This window comes from Tenrec ecaudatus, chromosome X, assembly GCF_050624435.1.
Source record: "Tenrec ecaudatus isolate mTenEca1 chromosome X, mTenEca1.hap1, whole genome shotgun sequence".
Lineage (NCBI taxonomy): Eukaryota > Metazoa > Chordata > Mammalia > Afrosoricida > Tenrecidae > Tenrec > Tenrec ecaudatus.
This window is the reverse complement of record NC_134548.1, coordinates 14,763,665-14,779,765: the sequence shown is the minus strand read 5'-3', so window position 1 is coordinate 14,779,765 and position 16,101 is coordinate 14,763,665. Positions and strand designations below refer to the sequence as shown.

General features: G+C 39.2%; 1 protein-coding gene across 2 annotated transcripts in view; it reads left to right on the top strand.

Annotated features, from left to right (window-relative positions):
* SCML2 (Scm polycomb group protein like 2) overlaps nt 1–16,101 on the top strand; it is an 86,809-nt gene that overhangs the window by 26,569 nt on the left and 44,139 nt on the right. For both annotated transcript variants that reach the window (XM_075538995.1, XM_075538994.1), the window contains exons 5-6: nt 391–625; nt 3,833–3,921. In XM_075538995.1, the coding sequence (XP_075395110.1) occupies nt 391–625; nt 3,833–3,921 (324 nt within the window). The remainder of the gene's footprint in view (nt 1–390; nt 626–3,832; nt 3,922–16,101) is intronic.

Sequence of the window (16,101 nt, the reverse complement as noted above, 5' to 3'; positions counted from 1 at the left end):
TGATAATGATTAAGAGAAGGTAACCCTAGGTGGCATAGTGTGTTATGCATTGGGCTGCTAACTGCAAAGTCAACAGTTTGAAATCACTGGCCACTCCTCAGGAGAAAGATGAGGCTTTATACTCCCACAAGGAATTAACAGTCTCAGAAACCCACAAAGACAATTCTACTCTGTCCCATAGGGTCACTATGAGTTAGAATCAACTGGATGATAGTGAATGAGTTAAGCCAAGGAGAATGTTTAGAAAAAAAATCTCTTCAATGACCCTTATAACATTTTATCTCACTTATCATATGCTGTCACTGTAATTAAAACATATCTCCGTTATTCTGATAACTTTATTTTCCTTAAGATACACTTTTTAACAAAACATTATTTATGTATATATAGTCCTCAACTGCACCAGATAATGACTTCAAAATTGGTATGAAATTGGAAGCTCGTGACCCTCGCAATACTACTTCAGTTTGTATTGCCACCGTCGTTGGAATTACTGGTGCCAGGCTACGTTTAAGACTGGACGGCAGCGATAACCGTAATGATTTTTGGAGACTTGTTGATTCCCCTGACATACAGCCTGTTGGGACATGTGAAAAGGAGGGGGACTTACTTCAGCCTCCCCTGGGTAAGGATAAACCATTTTCTAAAGACCATATTCTTAATAATATAATATTTTATTGAAATAGTTTAAGTGGCTTTGTAAAAAATCTCTAAAGCATTCTTGCAAATAGTCAAATGGTTACTGTGGAAAATGCATCATGAAAGAACTCAGTACTATATGTTGTGAAGTATCACTCAAGTACACATTTCTCAGATGGATGCTAAAAGTTGTCACTCTAGGAAAATTCTCAAGCAAAATTTTCAAATTTGAAATGTCAATGACAGCTCTTCTAGATTACATATTCAGACTCAGAATCCCTTCCAGGGAAGAAATTTGTAGCACTTAATATATTTTTCTCTGGAAGCCGTCGATTGAACCACTCAGCATTTTTGAGATGGGAGATATCAAGGTATCTCATCAGGCTTGTAGTTGGGAGAAACAGTGAACCAAGTGCCTTTAGGTTTCTGAAAAGGAAAAGGAGTAAGAAACTGCCAGCAAAGGCTTTTAGGTCCAAAGCAATGTAGCTCTCAATTTTGACCACATTTTTTTAAAGGTTAAAAAGTGTGTGTCTCATTTGGGGCAAGACTTTTCTTTTTGAAAATTAGACATACAGTCTGTAAAATGATAGTCCAAAATAGATCGTATTTTTTATTTTATACATTCATCAGAGAATCATGGGTATTTGTTTGTATCTGGTTCTTGTTTACTATGCTGAAAATGGGACAAAGGCAAATGCAAGCCCTTTACTGTCAACTCAGTAAAAGAATGGAGTCTGTTTCCTACTAGTACAAAATTCCCTGAGAACGAGAAATTTAAAATACTAATAATAGCCACTTTTGGTCTTATTATACTCCTCTTCCTATCCCCCTCTTATGCTAATAACTTATTTTTATACCTATTTTGGTTTAAAATACATTTTTAAAATAATAGGAGCTGTGTTACTCAAAGAAGATGCTGTACAAGTGCAGGGCACATGTGCTTTCAGCCACCTTTTTCCTAATATCACTCAATTTTTTGGCTTTTATTTTTTAATATTTATTGGATCACATAATCCTATAAGAGATCCAAGTGTAAACTTGGCGCTCAGTGCTTCCCTGTTTAGATAACTTTCATATCTGTTTGGAACACGATTATAAGCTTTTGCATTTTGTTTAAAGAGAGTAGCTTTTGTGATTGTCAGAATTTCAAATACAGTCAGATTTGTGGTCATTATCTTTTTTCCAAATTACTCTTTAGAGTTTATTCATTTAAAAACTAAGAATGAAATAAATATATTCTGATTGTAATCTATTTTGGCAGTACATAAACACAATGTATTACCTTTGTTAATTTATTCATTCATTAGCTTCTTTAACTTAAACCTTAAAAGTATTTTTTGTAAAGATTTTAAAGAGGCTTATCATCCAGACATAAAAGCGTATAAATCATGAAAGTAAGACCCCCAAATGAACCATGCCTGTATAAATAACACCTAAATGAGGAAATAGAGTGTTAACAGTATCTGGAAGCGTTCCTTCTAGTCATCCTCTCTTCCTCCATGATGGTTCTTCCTCCACAATGGTTAACTACTATCCAGATTTCTAACATCACAGATTAGTTTTGACTGATTTTGAACTTCTTATGTCCATTTTTGTCTGTTAGTACCTTTTAATCTATGTCTGGCTTTGGGTATTATAAAATTACCAAAAAATGTTACCCTAAAGAAAATCATGAAGCACGATGAAATAAGATAAGATGGAAGCTAAAAGAATGGCATTAGGACTAGAGCATAATTCCTATACAGTATTCTAATCAGAATGGGAAAATTCTTTATGTGGATAAATGTTAGAAAGAGTAAGCATGCTTTATTCTAAGACATGCGTAATGAATCAACAGTTATTTTTCTAATCTGATGATGATTTTATACAAGTTTATTATGGGAGGACTTTGTATCTTAAGTTTTCTTTTTAGGTTGTGTCCCACTGATGGGCTTGTTCGTAATTCATGTGCTTCTCAATCTTAATGCTTCTGTCCATCAGGGTGCATGGCAGGTTTTCTCCAGTTCTGACATCAAAGTAAGCCAGAGACTTCATGAAACAGTGCCTCCCACAAACAATAAAACTAGCAGACCCCTGCTCCCTACTGCATGTGCCAGATGCTGTGACCCTCATCATTACAAAGGCACCCATCGAGTGACATGTTATACAATTCTAAAATAATATGTCCAGTATGTATCTAAAAGTGAGGTCTTTTTTTGCTAACATGTTATGAAAATTTTCAAGCATACAGAAATGGTGAAAGAAATTTACAAAGGGTATCCACATATCCACTACCTAGACTTTACCATCAAGGCCGTGTTTCATTCTGTTGTATGTATATGACCACCATTAGTCAGAATCATCAACAGTACCTAACAACCATGAAAACTACTACCATTGTCATTTTACTATAGCTGATTTACTGCCCATTGTCCCTTTAAACTTTTTTGAAAGCATCAGTGATTTTGCCATTCTTCCACCCAAGCTTTACCATAAATCTGATGGTTTGCTCTTTTATTTTAACAGAATTCATGTTGCTGTAATAGAGGCTCTTTTCAAAGTGATGTCTTTATCCTTCTCAGTGCCTCAAATTAGATCCTGTTCATATATATTGTAATAAGTTAGTATAATTTGTGCAATTCTGGGGGAATTTATTTAGCATTTTTTCATAATACACTTCTCTGTGAATGTTTTGAAGATCCGATCATTAGCTTGATTTTAATGTTTATTTATAATTTTGCTTCTCTGTAGTGGTAGTTTATAAACAGCGGCACCATTGGAAGTATATGCTCACTGAGTAGTGACAGAACATTCTTTTTCTGAAGAGAATAAAACATGGCCTATAAGGAAGCGGGGTCTGAAAGTCTGCAGCCTTTTTTCTATTTAAGTGGTGTGGGTAGCTCTTCTGGGCTGTGACTAAGATCACCTCTAGTATTCTGACCCATTCCCAACGTGTTTGCTTGTTAGTGAACCACACTCAGTGACCTCTCTTAAATGAGAATTTCTGCTTACACTGGAGCATTGTTGGCAAGCAGTATAGTGGAAGCAGTAGTGCTGAGTGGAAGGTAGGTTTTCACCTTTCCTATCTCCAGCATTCTCACATAACAAGGTCATTCCCTACAGAAGTAAGATGAATGGCACCTATTTTTTATAGTAGATTTGCTGTAATATCAGAGAGACTTTGTCATGATATATAATTTATTTAATATAATAGGGTACCAGATGAATGTATCATCTTGGCCAATGTTCCTCTTACGAACACTAAGTGGATCTGAAATGGCAGCTGCGACACTGTTTAAGAAGGTAAGAGTGGCTTTATTGTTTTAATGAGGTTGCTTAAATGCTTTGTCTTCTGTGACATTAGTAAAATATGACCCACTAGTTGAAATTAATTTAACCCTTCTTGACCTTCAGGAGCCTTGGTGGCATTGTGGTTACATGTTGGGCTGGAATCTGTAGTTCAAACCACGAGTTGCTATGCGTGAGAAAGGGCATTCTATTCCCATAAACAGTTAAAGTCTCAGAAACTCAAGGGGAAGTTCTACCCTGATCGGAGTCACCATCAACTTGATGGCAATGAGTTTGGTTTTTTTTTTTTTTTTTTCTTGATCTTAGATTTGGAGAGGGTACTCTACTGAAAAAACCTATTCACTGCTGTTTTTTATTATCTAACTTCAGAACTGACATTTCATCTCACTGTACATGTGGTGTGGGAGAAAATGATCCACTCAAAAGCTATTTGAAAAAAACTGCTTGGAAAGATAAGCCTTCACAAGTGAACCAATATTTTTAAAATAGGTATCTTCTCAGAGAGAATTTGTTAATAGGAAAATACTTGCAATTTGAAAAGAGGAAAAATGGCTTATGCTTTTGATAAGATGTTGACAATAGTACATTATATCAAGAAATAGTCAAAATTGACGTGGGCTTGGTTTGGTATTCAAATTGAGAATGATAAGAATTTATTGTAGTTAAAAAACTTTTTTAATAACATTAAATGCATAAGTATAGGAAACATCAACTTAAGATGCCTTCTCCATTGGAAAGAAAATATATTTCTTTTAAATGCAGTTTTGAGTAGCATGGATGCTGAAAGAGTGGGCTTGCCCAACCACAAAGGGACAAAGGGAAATGCAAGCCCTTGGTTCAATGTGTAAAACAAATGTGAAAATAGTTAATAAAAATGTTTTGCAGTAGGATTTATTTAGTGACACTTGTTAGCCATTGGATATATTTTTTTAGCCACATAGTTTTATCATCTATCATAGTTTTATCACATGCCATATGTCACACATACTATCAAGTTTTTAATTTTTTTAATTAGGAAAGCAATTCATTTGTGTATCAAACTGCATATTTCAATAGAATGAAAAAAGAATCTTTTTACCCAATCTATTCCTCCCTTTCACTCTTCTCTCAAATTTGTCACTCTTCCAGACCTATTTTTAATTTACATTCACAAACATATGAAACTTGGGTTTCTTAAATATAAAGGAAATGTATTAAACATTCTGTAATTTAGTTATTCCGTTAATAGATATATTACTATTTTCCATTTTATTTAATATATTTTTCAGGTGATTGTATTCTCTGGTATGGATTATAAGAAATTATTGAATTTCTCCCTTTAGATGTTTAAATGTTAACCCATTGTTTGCATAATGGGTTTACATTGGGCTGCTAAGCATAAAGTCATCAGTTTGAACGTACCAGTCACTACATGGGAGAAAGATGGAGACTTTGTGCTCCCATAAAGAGCTACAGCTTCAGAAACCAGCAAAGTTCTACTCTGTGCTATGTTAGACTTAACTCAGTGGCAGTGAGTAGATGTTTGGAAGGAGCTCTGGTGGTACAGTGGTAGAGTGCTCACCTGCTATTGATTGGTCTGCTCACCAGCTGCTATACCGGTGAAGAATGTGGCTGTCTGCTTCTGTAAAGATTCTAGTCTTGGAAACTATGGAACAGATCTACTCTGTTTATGTAGTGTCTGTGAGTTGAAATTAATGGGTGGCAGTGGATGCAGATGAGTGTCGCGGTTGTTTTCTTATTGTTTAAGTTCTAAAGTGAACACTCTTGTGTTTAAGCGGGAATGTTTTTATTGGCTACTTTCTTAGAGTCGAAATGCTGGTTCAATACATACTGTTAAATTGCTGCCTAAACGAGCATATTCCAAGCTGTGCTCCATTATTTGTGTATTGAAGTTTTTGTATCCCTGTACTTTCACTGACGTTGATTAGCACCAATTGTTAAACTTTTTTGAGTTTATTTGAAGGGTGGAAATGGGGATGGTATCCATTGTTCTAATTTTCATTGCTCTTTTATTACCCGTGAAATTCAGGCATTTATTTCCTCTCTAAATTACTTGCCTTTGCCTGTTTGTTTCTAAAATTGTTATTGAGAGGACATTTGCATAATATGCCATTTTAAAGTTGATAATTCCATAGCACATAGTACACTCAGTGTGGTGTAACCACGAGCTCTCTCTAGATTCAAAACTTACTCGTTATCCCTGAAGATCACTCTGCTAGTTCTGGATTTATTTTCTTATTCTTGTGGGTTCTCTCTTCAGGAAAGCTAGAAACCTGCCTAGGAGTTATCTTAAATCCTCACTTTTTGACCTGGATAACCAATTAATTCCCATTAAGTGACTAGTTGTACTCAACTGCCATCGAGCCTGTGCCAATTCATAGCAGCCCTATAGGACAAGGTAGAACTGGCCCTTTGAATTTGCGGGACTGTAACTCTTTACGGGAATATAAAGCCCCCCATCTTTCTCCATGTTCCTATTGTTAGATGCCCTAAAGTTGATTCAGATTCTGAGTGACCCTGGCCCTGTGTACAACAGAATGAAACACTGCCAGGTCCTGTGCATTCTCACAAGGGTTGCTGTAGCCACAATGTCAACTCTCTTGTTGAGGAGAATACTCTTTTTCACTGACCCTTTACTTTGCAAGCATAACGTGTTTCTCCAAGGACTAATCTTTCCTGATAACATATCGAAGTACTTGAGCCTACGTTTCACCATCTTCGCTACTAAGGAACATTCTGGGTGTACCTCTTACAGAGCAGATTGGTTCCTTTTCTGGCAGGCCATGGCACACTCAATATTCTTAGCAACACCGTAATTAAAAAACACGCATTCTTCCTTGATCTTCCTTAGTCATTGTCCAGCTTTCACATGCCTATGAAACTGAAAATACATTAGGAAGACCCATTCAATTAACTTTCTAATTTTTGTTGTTGTTATTCTGTCTCTGTCTTCTAGTCTTATAACCACTGAAAGTCTGCCCATTACACAGACTTTTCTCTTGCTTGGACTGTTAAACTCGCCTCCTAACTGCCTCTCACCTTGACTCTTTCCCATAACTGCTAGAAATCTGTATCTGACAGGAAAGTTGTACCACATTATTCTCGTGCTTAAAAATGAAGTTCCTAGTCAAAAATAGTGCAAATTAGAAGTTTCTTAATGTGACTAATAAGGTCCTGTATGGTCTTACTACAACAGCCAAGCCTTACTTTGGAGTTTATATTTTAAATTGCTTGTGACAGTGTGTAATATTTTAGAACCGTGCTTTACCTAGTTTTGCTTGGCTATTGCCTGCTTCTCTGCTAAGGTTCACATCAGGTATTAAATCCTCCAAGATACTTCCTCTAACACCCACTATTCCATCTTAAACTTCTGAACACTTACCTTCCTATTATTATTTTCACTGTCTCTCTTGCCTTCTAGACCATGAGTCAGAACAATCAATATCTATGTATTCTTGTTGCCTACTGCAGTTCCTGGTGAAACTTGTTGAATATATGAGGAAAAGATAGAGAATACAGGAGGAATAGGTTCAGTTTGTTGCATGTTGAGGTGCCCCTGAATATTTTGAGTGAACATGATGTGTTAGGCTGCATTCTTAGGGAAGCAAAGCCAATGAGGGTGGGGATGTGTAGACAAATATTTGTTGTGTTTTTTTTAAACTTTATATCGAGAAAATGGCTCACAGAATTATAGAAGCGGAGAAGTCCAGTCTTAATTACAGTTCATGGATCAGATGTTCAGCTGGAGGCTTCTGAAATAGCATTGGGGGCTGACAAATCAGGAAAATCACAAGCTGGTGAATACAGAGACAGATGACTCCAAGGTCAGTTGTTTAGATGACATGCTGCTAATGGCTCCTGGGCTCAGCAGGCAATCTGATGTGGACCATTGGCTCATGTCTAAAAAATCCAGAGTTCAATGAGCTAGATGTAGGATCCAGGTTAGCAAAAAACCAACAAGCTCTCTACAGTATGCTACATTCCCAAGGAAACTTCCTTCCAGTTGCATGTAGGCTGTGATCTAAGTAAGGGTATTGTATTCCACACTTACCTTACCCACAACTGCTTGGCTGCTCACAGCAAAACCGATCATGGAGTTGATTGCTCTATTAGGTAACATCATAGGGGAATTATTTGCCAAACCACTGGAATCCTTCCCAGCCAACTTGACCAAAAATCAAACACAGAACCCTCTCACTATTACAGTCCACCCTTTGTGAATTTGGCACCTGTATGCATTTCCTTAAATCATACATAATCTCTAAATAAAGACAATAATAAAGTAATTCTTGAAGCTAACCTGGTATAACTAACACAAATACAACTAAAAACTTACTACCTTATTTAAATATTATATTTTGTAAATGAACAAAACAAAAATGCTCGATACATACACACAAGGAGGAAATAAAATAATTCGGTTCTCACTTCAGCAGCTGGTCACATGGCTATCTGGTATTTAGAAATACCTTCTTCTACCCATTCTGTATTCCATTTACCCTTAGCAAGGCCTCAGATTTCCATGGTTCTTTGCCTCGTAGGGTGATCCACCTCTTCATTCTTGCAAGGTCTGAACCATTAGTAGTCACGTCAGTATTGAGTTGCTATAGTTTACCATTTACTTAATAATGAGGCATAGTAGTACAGACAGCCTTAGGAATCTCCAGGATTCCAAACATATTCTTTACCTCCATTATGCAGCACCAACTCGTTTACTCCTTGGTGATCAGGATCAATCACATTTCTAAATACAGTAGCTCTTTCTTTGCTTGTTTATCTGGAGTCATGAGGACTCAGAAGTGGCTGAGAGGCTTTCTTAAAACTACCATTTCGGTGAACTACACTGTGTTGCAATGATGGATATCCTCTGGCTTCTCTATTACCAGGAGCCAAAAGTCAGACATGCCTCATGTTTCATCCTATCAAACACCTACCTTTCCTCTCTTGCCATTCTATCTATACTGAGTTTGATAATTCAGTTTGTTAAACAAAGGTCACACACAACTCAAACAGTGCTCATAATTTAGGTTGTTTTGTTTTTGTTTTAGGGAAGTCAAAGAAGCCCTGGAGTCAAAATGCTTACAAGTTGGGCTGCTAACCACAAAAGTCAGCTGTTTGAAACTACATCACTCCACAGGAGAAAGATATGAGGTTTTCAAGTCCTATAAAGAGCCCTGATAATGTGATGATTAGGTGCTGGTCTGTGATACACATGGACAGTGGTTCAAAACCACCAGCAGCTCTGAAGGAGAAAAACTAGGCTCTCTACCCTGTAAACAGTTTTATCTCAGAAACCCACCGGGAGTTCACTGTGATTCAGCATTGACTTGATAGCAGTGAGAGGAGAAGAAAGAGTTGTAGTCTCTGAAACCTACAGGGGCATGTTCTACCCAGCCCTAAAGGATCACCATGAGCCAGAATTGACTTAATAACAGGAAGTTTGGTTATTAGGGAAGTCAGTAGGTCACAAGTCAGGATCAGCAAGCAGTAAGGAAATAGTCATTGGTCTTTCTCCCTGGTTCTGTCTTTCAGCTAGGTGGTAGCCAAGTCTCTCCAGCCCTCAGCTTTTTGGTCCCTTGGCCTTTGCTTCCATGAGCCAGGAAACCAACCTGCACTTTCACACTATCCCTCAATTCCATAGTCTCAGGCCAGATGAGAAGGTACTCCACTCGATGCTGCCTCTTATGCATATGGACTCCAGAGGCCACCACTTTTGACAAATATTGAGCATGCTCCTCTAAGATCCTCAGGGTTTCTTTTCCTGCTCCTACTTCAAAGGTGACCCATCCTTGGGGATATGGAGGTAGTAATGAAAACTAACCAGTACCCTTTCTTAGTGTTATACATGCCCTCTTTCCATAATCCCACATAGTCATTTGATGTAAGTTAAATAGCCATGGGTAGAAGAGCCATATTAAGAAGTTTCACTGCACCACAGATACCTCGAGTGGGACAAAGTCTTCCAGATCCCGAATCACACAGAATCTCAGGATCAGGAAACAAAAATGTTGCTAGTGGGTCACTAGGAGTAAGTGGTCCTCCTTCCATTTCCACCCCTTGGACCCTGGACCAATGAATTCTGGCAATTAGCCATATATTGGCTGCTGGTTTAGAGCAGAGCTATTCTAAAACTGGTTTGTGACCCCCATATGGGGTGTGTAACTGAATGTGGGGGTGGGGAAATGGGCAGCAGTAAAAAGTTTCGAAACACAACACCCCCCAAATTAATTTAAAATTAAAAGTGTAATGAATCCAAGTATGTATGGCAGTGCTTACCCGAGTTGCACAGCATGACCACTACAGCCTTGTTTCTGAACACATACCACGGGCTCACATCACGATCACAATAATTAACTTTGTTAAAAGCTGTGTTTGATTTGTAAGCTATTTTATGTACCTATATACCCCGGTTTACATAAAAATTCCTCAGGTGAAAAGGTCATGAGTGGAAAAAAACTTAAGCCTTGCATAAGTGTCAGAATTGATTTGATAGCATAGGGTGATGAGAAATACAGGTGGCAATGAAAATTAATAAGTTAAATATAAAGCAGAGAGGGTGGAACAGAGGTCTTAGTTAGAAATTGGTGTTGTAGGGACTACAAGCCCCTTGTGTATTCAAAACCAAGGCTACAGTGAAGGTGGGCGATACAATACAGGCCAATGATGCTAGAAACACCACTGATTTATTGTGCATTTGTTATTTTGTAGTTGTTACATGTTCAGAAATTTTTGCTAATGCTAATTTTTCTGCCACCCCCATGTTCAGTCCCGAAACCACGTGAGGTCCACAACCACTTGAAGAAAATCTAGATTAGTACATATACAGCTTCCTGAAGAAATTGCCCCAACATTGCATGGTATTGCCACCTAGTTGGCACTTTAAATGTGTCTTTAGAATTTTATTTCATCATTCTGTCAGTCTAGCTGCTTAAGGATGATGAGGACATGGTAAGACCAGTGGATACTATGAGAAATGGGTTCATTACCATACTTCATTTGCTATGAAGCAAGTCCTTTGATCACGGTGACTATACTGCTGTTGGATAAAGCATTCTGTAAGTTCCAGATGGGTAGCTCTGGCAGAAGAATTGCATGCAGGGTGGTAGTAGGGCAGGAGGAAAGTCAAGGGAGATGGAGGAAAGAGCTAGGAGTCAAAGGGCATTCATGGAGGTCTAGACAAAGACATGTACATGCAAATATATATAGGAGGATGGAGAAATAGATCTATGTGTCTATATTTATAGGTCAAGTATTAAGGTGGCGGAAGGCCCTTGGGCCTCTACTCAAACACTCCCTCAATGCATGAATACCTTCTTTTATTAAATTGGAACTCTGTGATGCTCACTCTCCCGACACAACGGCTGGAGCCAAAGTGGGTGAACAAGTAAATGTGGTGAAGAAAGCTGATGGTGCCCGGCTATCAAAAGAGATAGTGACTGGGGTCTTAAAGGCTTGAAGATAAACAAGCGGCCATCTAGCTCAGAAGCAACAAAGTCCACATGGAAGAACACCAGCCTGTGTGATCGAGTGGTCCCAAAGGGATCAGTAACCAGGCATCAAAGAACAAAAAATCATATCATTGACTGCACACCTCCATGATAGGATCGCTGAAGACAAATGGGTGCATAAGCAAATGTGGTGAAGAAAGCTGATGGTGCCCGGCTATCAAAAGAGATAGTGTCTGGGGTCTTAAAGGCTTGAAGGTGAACAAGCGGCCATCTAGCTCAGAAGCAAAAAAGCCCACATGGAAGAAGCACACCGGCCAGTGCGATCACGAGGTGCCAAGGGACCAGGTATAAGGCATCATGCAAAAAAAAAAAACGATATAAGTGTGTGTATGTATGTGTATATGTATATGTATATATATACCATATTAAATGAAGGGGGAAGTGCAGAGTGGAGACCCAAGGCCCAAGTGTCGGCCAATGGAGATCCCCTCATAGAGGCGTTTAGGAGAGGAGATGGGTTAATTAGGGTGCGAGGTAGTACCGATGAAGAACACAGCTTTCCCCCAGATCCTGGATGCTTCCTCCCCCCAACTACCATGATCCGAATTCTACCTTGCAGGCCTGGATAGGACAGAGGCTGTACACTGGTACATATGAGGGCTGGAGGTACAGGGAATCCAGGGTGGATGATACCTTCAGGACCAAGGGTGTGAGGGACGATGCTGGGAGAGTGTAGGGTGAGTGGGTTGGAAAGGGGAAACTGATTATAAGGATCCACATGTGACCTCTTCCCTGAGAGAGGGACAGCAGAGAAGGGAGACTCCGGATAGGGCAAGATATGACAAAATAACGAGGTATAAATTACCAAGGGCACATGAGAGGGGGGGGAAAGGGGAGGGAGGGAAAAAAAAGAGGACCTGATGCAAGGGGCTTAAGTGGAGAGCAAATGCCTTGAGAATGATTGGGGCAGGGAATGTATGGATGTGCTTTATACAATTGATGTATGTATATGTATGGATGGTGATAAGAGTTGTATGAGTCCCTAATAAAATGTAAAAAAAGAAGAGAAAAAAATGATTAGGGCAAAGACTGTACAGATGTGCTTTATACAATTGATATATGTATATGTATGAACTGTGATAAGAATTGTAGGAGCCCCTAATAAATTGTTAAAATTTAAAAAAAATTACAAACAGGCCAAGGCAAAAAAAAAAAAGAATTGCATGCAGGGAAGGAAAATCAATATCCAGAGTAAGAAATGATCCCATATCATGGACTCTGTATTGATCTCTGCTGCTAGAAAATTGGGCACTCAGCAGTGGTCGTGGCCAAATTGGCCTTGGTTAGTGGAAGTACATATTATAGGGCCTACACATAACTTCCATTCCTGCCACCATGGCCATTTTGTTCCTGTGCACATTGGGCAATGACAGGAGTGAGTGCCTGAGGAAAGATGATGACTAGCTTACACAAAATGACATCCTTTCCACTGGATAAAGTCCTCCCCTTCAGAGGTAGTAATCCTTTGGTGAGCATTCACATGAAACACAAACACAAACAAACACTTCTTTTGATCACTCAACTTTATCCAGATCCTTTTCCCCTACCTCCTTGGCACCAATTTTCCAATCATACTCCTACCAAGTCCTAGGCTACCAAGCAAAGCCATTGGCCACAGCCCATGAATCGATACACCGTTGCATATCTGGCCATGTTTCCTTCTAAGCAAAATGAACAACCAGGTATACTTCTAAAAGTTCTGCCCATTGGGAGGATTTCCTTTCATCACAGTCCTTCAGAAGGGGTCCTAAAAAGTTCCTGTAGAGCTGCTGTTGGGCACTTTCTCATGGTACCTGCATATTGTGCAGAATAATCTGCTTAGCTAAGCACGTGTTTTCTTTTCCTTATGGGAGCTCCCCATAAGGGCATAGGTACACACTGGGAGAAGGAAAATAATATGAGTGGAGACCGTTGGCATTTGGGCTACTTCATGCCCTGCTAGACCGCAATCACATATATTAAATTTAATGATGGAGTGCTGCTGTGCACATTCATCTTTATGACTGTGAGTCAGAAACACCAAGTTCATGACGGGCAGTTCAGGCCACATGGTGGCTTACTGGCCCATAGTGAGGCATTCAGTCTCTACTAAGGCCCAATAACAAGCCAAAAGCGGTTTCTCTAAAGGGGAAGTAGTTACCTGCAGATAATGGAGGGCTGTGCTCCATAATCCTAAGGGTCTGTGCTGTAACTCACCAATAGGGGCCTGCCAAAGGCTAAGCTGTCATGTGCCACTGACCCTTCAAGCATCTTTGTATCATCTAGACCAGGCATCCTCAAACTTTGGCCCATGGGCCACATTCAGCCCGCCGAGGACATTTATCTGGCCTGCCGAGTGTTTTTGCCCCGTTTGTTTTTTTCATTCAAAATAAGATAAGTGCACTGTGCACAGGACTTTGTTCATAGTTTTTGGTTTTTTTTAACTATAGTCCGGCCCTCCAACGGGTCTGAGGGACAGTGAACTGGCCCCCTGTTTAAAAAGTTTTAGGACCCCTGATCTAGGTCATATTACTCAATGCCCAATCTTATACAGTAGCTTGAATCTGTTGCAGATTTGTTCTAGGCCTCACCCAAAGCTGGCAGCTTTATGAGTCACTTGATAAATAAACCAGAGTAGCATATCCAAATGAGGTATATGTCACCTCTAAAATCCAAAGAGGCTTACCAGGCAGTGTGCCGCCTTTTAAGGTGTGTGGCCACATGCAATAGGGATATCCCACTTGCCCCATACCACTAGACCCTTAGAAATTTCACTGAAGTGGATAAATCATTGATATTTGTTGCTTACTGGGTCCAATCAGCATATTATTAATACAATAAACCAATGTAGCCTTTTGTGAATGGGAAAGGTAATCAAGGTCCCTGCACATTCAATTATGACTTAGTGTTAAAGAGTTAATATAACCAGAGGGAAGACTGGGAAAGTGCACTGTGGTCCATGCAAGTTGAAGGCAAACTGTTTCTGGTGATCCTTTGAAACTGCATTTCAGAAAAAGACATTGGCTAGATCAGTAGCTGCATATTAGGTAGCAGGAGAAGTATTCATTTGTTCAAGCAATGAAATCACATATGGAACAGTACCTTCAATTGGAGTCACCACATGGTTTAATTTTTGATAATTCACTATCAATTATCCAAGATCCATCTGTTTTCTGCACATGACAAGTAGGTGAGTTAAATGGATATGTTGTGGAACTCGCCACCCCTGTTTTTGATGGTGGAACAAATCTATGCAATTCATCCAGAAATGTGATAATGGGTTTGGTTGACCATTTTCCTAGATAGAAGCTATTCTAAAGGCTTCTACTTGGCTTTCCCTGCCATAACAGCCCTTATTCCACATGTCGGGGATGCAGTATAGGAGTTCTGCCAATTGCACTTTATTCATGTAAAAGGCTATAGATGATCCCTTTGGGGAAAGCTTGGAAAAAAAACTATAAATTTGTGGTCGTGTGGTTAGGTCCTTCCCTTCATGCAAGGAATTGTAGGTCTATAAACTGACTCAAATCTGGGCATTGATTGAGGGGTTGTGACTCTGTTCTGGCTTTTTGAGTTCACTTGTCCTAAAATTCTTTCACTTAAAAAGCTAAGGTAAATATTTAGTAGGTTTCCTATCAATTTCACTCCTAGTGACATCTTGTCAAAGTAGCCCAATCTGAAAGTCCATAAGTCAGGCTGATCACTACTGTTAAGGTATCACATTCACCTTCTCTCTCTGTTGATTAGATGTTGCCAGTTAGCCCCTACTACCATGGGGAACAGTCAACCCCATTGTAGTTAGAGGTCTTAATTCATTAGGGCAGTTCCTGCTGTCAAACCTGACTTAACACAAAATAGTAATACATAGTGTAGAATAGTAATACACAGTTGTATTCAATGAAGCAGGGTCTCTTTACAAATTCGTTCCTTACTGTTGTGGCCAAAGGTTTGTCCTTAGGGCATTCCATGTGTAGGTATATATGGCTCTATCCTGATAACCAGTTTTAACATGCTAGTTTCTCTAAGTCTTTGGATACCTTTTTTGCTAAAGTACACCAAGGTAGGTCTGGTACTTAAACTAGACTCCTTGTAATCCATCTTACAATATATATTTAGTAAACCAACTAAGTATTAGATCTTCTCTTACCCTTTTGAACTGAAACATTCAAGAATCTCTACTCAGTGTGCCCAAAGCAACAAACTCAGACTGGTTCAACTTTATGTTCCTTGCACCATTATCCCACAGCCTTAATAACCATTCCCACATATTCTCCAGGCTTCTGTCTATACATACTAGAAAGTTCTAGCAGTTCTTTACAAGTATAGTGTACATCTACTTGGTCACCATTTGTACTTCATCTTTCGGGACTCACTGGAACATGTCACTGGAATATGTCCAGAAACAGTAGTAGGTGGTGAGAGTGTTTTCTGGGAAACTTAGCAATGTTTTATAAGGCATCTGCCTCAGGCAATGCTCCAGTTACAACCCCAGGTTCCATATCAGTATTCACAGTTGAGCTAATCTTAAATGTGGGTGGAGGGGACAAGTGTTGCCCAATGATGGATTAGCAGGCAAAGATGGAGTAATCTATTCAGAAGGGGAAGGGGGTGCTGTAGATTTGTCATGATTCAATAGTATTTAGGGGCCCAATGCCTCTATACTACTGGTTACCTGCCCTTATGTCCC